This window comes from Cyprinus carpio, chromosome A21 (assembly GCF_018340385.1).
Source record: "Cyprinus carpio isolate SPL01 chromosome A21, ASM1834038v1, whole genome shotgun sequence".
NCBI lineage: Eukaryota > Metazoa > Chordata > Actinopteri > Cypriniformes > Cyprinidae > Cyprinus > Cyprinus carpio.
In genome coordinates, this window is record NC_056592.1 from 10323734 (window position 1) to 10329616 (window position 5883).

At 37.1% G+C, this 5883-nt stretch overlaps 1 protein-coding gene across 1 annotated transcript; it reads right to left on the reverse strand.

Annotated features, from left to right (window-relative positions):
* Positions 1 to 80: 80 nt before the first annotated feature.
* Positions 81 to 5843, reverse strand: LOC109080580 (protein regulator of cytokinesis 1-like). The gene is made up of 14 exons (XM_042778943.1): positions 5682 to 5843; positions 4292 to 4424; positions 4090 to 4212; positions 3541 to 3774; positions 3281 to 3451; positions 2749 to 2898; positions 2497 to 2647; positions 1983 to 2119; positions 1795 to 1890; positions 1425 to 1571; positions 1207 to 1302; positions 1009 to 1125; positions 654 to 752; positions 81 to 448 (listed from the first exon to the last, which is right to left on the reverse strand). Exons 1-14 carry the CDS (start codon positions 5696 to 5698, stop codon positions 383 to 385), a joined length of 1737 nt encoding a protein of 578 aa, XP_042634877.1. The 5' UTR covers positions 5699 to 5843; the 3' UTR covers positions 81 to 382.
* Positions 5844 to 5883: the final 40 nt, after the last annotated feature.

A 5883-nucleotide genomic window follows, 5' to 3' on the forward strand; every position in this document is an offset into this window, starting at 1 on the left:
GCAGTAGTGTATAGTCACCATTCCTAGTAATTCAGGGTAGAGATATTTAAAGACCTGCACAGTCTTAAAAAATAAGCCAATTTTGAAATGTATTAAGAAGCATTTTATTAAAAGTACTGTATATACACAAGGAAATGACTGACCTTTTATGAGCTAATATACACATAATCTGACTAGCTGTAAACAATGACATAAAAAACATATATAAAATTATTCCCTTTAAAACAAACAAACAAACAAAAAAAGTGTCTTTGAAAAGTCACTGCATTGGTCAAAGGTAAGTCAAACACCTGAGAATAGTTGTATCCTGTACAATCTCAATCCTGACATTATTACTTGTGACCTAAACCCCATAAAAAAGCACCAAATGTTGGCAGTCCAATCAAAGCATGTCTTTAACGGTGGAATTGAGAAAAGCATCAGTATTGGCTTTCCTGGAGAGCTCACTCTGTAATGGGAAACAAGATAAAACATGTTAACACATCTTTACTAACTGAGCACTGAATCATTATTATGTGTGGGCCTTAAAATGTTAATGATCTCTCTCGGCGGAATTAGCAGTCACAAATGAGCATCCTTCTTATCACAAGACGCTCCATTTGGAGTTCATATACATCTGGGGAAGTGGTTTAATGCTGAGTGATTGGGCTTACGGTAAAAGCCGAATAGCTTATTGGAACTGGTTTCTTGTCACTGTTGAACTCCTGCAGCGGCACATGTGGGCCAGAGCTGGCCTCTGTAGTCTTGTTCCTCTGTTAGACCAAAGACAAAAAACACACAAAAATCACTGATTTTAAGCATTAAGACACTACCAAGAATGTACAGATGATAGGATTTGACCTACAGAGTGCTGAGTACTGATTGTTGTTGATGCAACAGTGTCACCTAGTGTTAGCTTTTGGAACATATTTTACTCTATTTTAACACTGAACTAGTGTCTAACCACAATCCTTTTTGGACTGATCTCAAGCCAAAAGCTTTTGGATGGCCCAGGCAGATGGTTTTAACCTTGGCAGAGAGTTGAGGTCTTCCTGGCACACACACAAATGTGGTGGATGAGCCGCTGCTGCTGGCGCTACTGGTGTTGCTCATGGTGGCAGTGCGAGGTGCAGGCATATTGGGCATCTGAAACAACTGGAAGATTATAATGCGTTTTGATAAAATATGTTTGTATTTGCACACCATGCTTAATGAGAAAACAGACACCTTTTTAATTTTGTTAGGGATGGGGGTGGTATGTGTCGATCCGAGGGCTCTCTTTGTCGGAGTTTTAAACTGAGAGGTTTCAGTTTTCTTTGTCATCTGAAAGGCACAGGTTAGTGAAACAATGTTATTTAAATAAATCAAGGTAAAATACGAGTCACTCTATACTACAAAATGCCTTCTTTTGTGTTTAAACACCATCTGATCAATGTGAATCTCACCCGTTCATTCTTCTCCTTGTCTTTCTGCAAGCGATGCTCTTCCCACTTGCTGGAAATGAAATCCATGATCCTCTGACCTTGCACAAGAAAAGAGGTCCCCTGATTCTTTTCCCAAACTTCAACACGGCTTCTTAACTCCTCTTCCACCTGTTAGTGTAGAAATAAATGTTTTGCCGTTCACAACCACACCCACAACAACAAATAAATAAACATAAAAATATATCACAAAAATAGCATTTTTTTTCTTCCAATCTAAAGATGACTGGAGAGGTCTGTTGTTTAAACGAAAAATAAAATGATTATACAAAGATTAAAAATTACAAGATCAAAAAAAAAAAAATCCTTTAACTAACAGCAAATGTGTGACTACCTTTAGGAGCAGTTTCTGCACTTTGGCCCTGTCCTTACTCTCTTTGAGCAGAGACCCTCCTCTGTTACTGAAGCGATTTGGATCCGCTGCCTTTCTCTGGTAAGAGAAACATATAGAACAAAATGACACATGTGAAACCAAAGCTTAAATTTATTTTAAACATGGGATTGGGAGATGCCTGTGAGAACCTCAAACTCTTGAAAGAGAGCCCAGTTCCTCTTCCATTTCTCCAGGTCCTCCAGTATGGGCTGTGCTGCCTCATAGAAAGCCTTCATTCGTAGCAGCTCGTTGTCATGGAGGGCCAGCAGCTCTTCAGTGTAGTGATCTGTTCAACCAGAATGAAGTTAAAGCCCCTTTCCATAAGCAAAGAATCAGTTTTTATCTGTTTTTGAGTTTCATGGTTTTAAACAGGACTGGTAATCCATACAATATTTAAATCTACTCAATTTATTATGATTAATTTATGATTGAATTACTATAATTAAAGAAATATTTCAATGGATGAATGTTTTTCATCTGAATGGATTTGTTCTGATGAAGAAACAAATTCATCTACATCTTAGACGATATAAGTTTTCATTTTTGGGTATCAAACTATTCCTTTGACCACATGTCTGTGTTTGCTGAGAAAAGCTATGAATGAATTTAATATTATAATGTTACCTGACTGCTTTTTTGAATAGCAAGGTTCAGGCAACTAACCATCACAGAAGTGAACACTGAATAGCTCTTTCTGTTCTGGTCCAAGCATACATTTATCCCACAGAACCACAAGCTCCTGTCGGACCTTGTCAACAACCTCCTCCAGCTGAGCCATCTGCAGTTCCTCCAGATGTTCCACATAGCCCCGCCACTGCAAGAGGAAATGCCCTCCGTTAGCAGTCATTAGTAAACTATAAGGAGAGTTAAGATCCCTGATAGGACATCCTGTGGGTTACAAGTAAAAGCTCTCACCCGTCTGATATCATCAGAAAGAGTGCTCATGGCAGCCTCTCGGAACGCCTCGCCTTCCGGCTCAGGACAACTCAGACGATTCCACAGGCTCGTGGCTCGCTCCTTGAGTTTGTCTCGGGCTGAAATCAAGGATTCCTTTTTCATTTCAAGCTGTGTGGTATAAATATATATTATCAGTACAACAATGATAATAATGGCTATCAGCCAGCTGGCAACTATCTCTTTTTTTATATACTTGTATAGCCAACTTTTATTCACATTTGGTGCTTGGTGAGATTTAATTTTGGACCCTGGTTGAGTTGCTAATTTTGTTCTACACACAGTCACTAGATGGCATCGCTAGCTCATGCAATGCTTTTCGAAGACACCTTATCTGTGCAAAAGGCATCTGTATAAACTTTGGAAGATAAACAAAATACAAAATATGTATGTATGTATGTATGTATATCTGGGGTTTCCACAAAATCAGAAATAACAATGACATTTACAAAACTGAAACTACTGGTTTTTTTTTAAGATTAAAGTTTAGCACCTGGCTGAGCAGCAGTTTCAAGGCTTTGATATTATCATGCGTGAGCAGAAAAATATCACTGTCAGGGCAGATAGACTCTCGTTCTAGGCTGCTCTCTGGTTCATGTCCCATCTCATCCATCAGGCTCCTGATGTCCTCCCTGAGCCCAGAGAACACTTTCACCCTGCTCTCCTACAAACAGAGAGCTTAAGTCACAAAAGCATCCAGGACGGAAACTCATGAACGATCAGATCACTTCCAAAAAGAAAAAGGATAGATACTTTTTCTTTGCCGAGTTTCTTAACATGCTCCTGGAGTTCCTGCAGCTGGGTTCGAGAAGGCACACTTCCTGATGGGATGTAATATGGCGTAGCACACAAAGTCACGCACAACTCCTCATCCTGCTTCTTCAAATCACTCAGCTCTCTTAAGCGTTCATTCTTTTCTTTTAAAAGAGATTCAACACGGAACCGCAGGTTCTTCTCCACCTGGAGGACTGTAAGGTCTTCCTCCAACTATAAAAGATTGTAGGATAACAATCAGAAAAACTGGAGCCTGGAGCTTTCCATAATTAGGGTTAAAATTCTTAGAAAAATACAAAATAGTTTAAAATAGCACCACTAGTTTAAAATTCCTGATGTGTGTAATGTTGTTATTTTAACAAAACTAAATTAGGTAGCTAAATATTCAATAAATAAACTAAGATTTTTAAAGGTATTCTGAAAGATCTTTTGTAACTTTAAAAACATATCTGGGGCACCAATTTTTATATTAAAATTTCACAGTATTTCACTAATGTTCATTAAAAGACAATACTTCACAGGTCTTACTTTGTATGGTTCCAGTCCCAGTTCCAAGCACAGTGTATCCAGTTGTTTCTGGGAGGTAATGATGCCGGTTTTGATGCAGTTTCTTAAGGCCTCTTCCTCCTTGATCATTGAATGCAAAAGCCCCTAGAGAACATGTTTAATTCAGAGTAAGCAGCAAGCAGAAAATAGTGAGAGATGCAATGCATGCAAAAGCATAACTTACATCTATATGTTTTTTCACAGTTTGCATTCGTTCTACCCTCTGGTCCTCCATGATGCCGATACTGTCCCATATGTCCACAAGCCTGGCCATGGCTTGATTGATCTCAGTTACCAGAGAGAATGCCAGAGCTTCACTGATCATGAAAACATAAGGAAATAAATGAGATTAAATAAATACTGATGAATCTTGAGGTGTTTGTACTGACAGTGTCAGCCTCCATTCAATTTCACTGCATCTTTTTGCCATACAATGAAAGTGAATGGTGACTAAGACACATCTCCTTTTGAAAGAAAGTCATACAGTTTTGGACCAACATGAGGGTGAGCAAAATTTTGACAGAATGTTTTATTATAATATTTATTTTGGCTTAACTATGCCTTTAATATAATCATATGCAGTGTTGGGAAGGTTATTTCTGAAATGTAAAAGGTTACAGATTACAAGTTATCCTATTTAAAATATTATAAGGAGTGTAACTATTTCAATTACTTTAAGAAAGTAATGTTACTTATCACATTTCATTACCTTTCTAAATTTCTAAGGAATATTTTCAACTGTTATTTATTTTCAAACATTTAAAGCAGGCAGGGTTAACCGTACAGTAGCACTCAACACTGATTACTATCAGACTTCCTAAATTCTTCATCACTTGAATTAAGATGATAAAAATTACATTTTAAAGCACAGCCCCCCCAAAAAAAAAAAAAAAAAAAAAAAAACTTTACTTTGAGATCGTTCTGAAGTTAAATGCTGATTTTAAATCATAACAAAATATAGTTTAATAGCTATGATACTGTTTTTGACATCCTTGCATAGTTATGGCAGGTAACATTAACCCTAAAAAGCAAAGCATATACATAAACCAAAATAGGAAATAAAACAGTTATTGAATATGTTATTGCATGTGTCCTATTCTGTGTCCTCAACTCCTGAAAAACATCATATTATAAAACATTAGATCAAACAATCGAAATAAATAAATAAATCAATAAAATGCGTGTGTGTGTGTGTAAGTATTCAGATTTTCATAAGTAACTATAATTTTTTTCTCTGTAATAGATTACAGTTACATTTTTTTTAATGAAATGTAATTCCGTTACATGTAACTAGTTCCTCCCCAACAATGATCATATGAACACAAAAATAAGGCTCATGACAACAAAACAGATCAGCAAGACTTTAGACATGAGTAATAGAGTACGTTTGGCTATTTAAAATTACCAGAGTCAGTAAAAAGAGGTCATTCAACGTTATAACTAGCATGTGTTTTGTATTGCCAGCCAAGATATAACGTTAAGTTACACAAGATAATGAGACACGGCTATGATATAATTTAATCTCGCGCTGGTTTGGCAGTTTAACAGTCTCCACTTAAACTATACACACTTACCTTCTGCGACAAGACATCGCTGTACCTTACTAACGCACAACTCCGTCGATAAACTAAATATAATATGACGTTTGACAATAAATACTGTTTATCCGGCTCTGCAGCCTAGAGCGGTTAAATTTGAATCGCAGCTGACGTCTTCTTCACTACAAGCAGCGTGAAAAAAGACTGTTGTAGCGCCACTACTCGTCCCGGAGCGAAA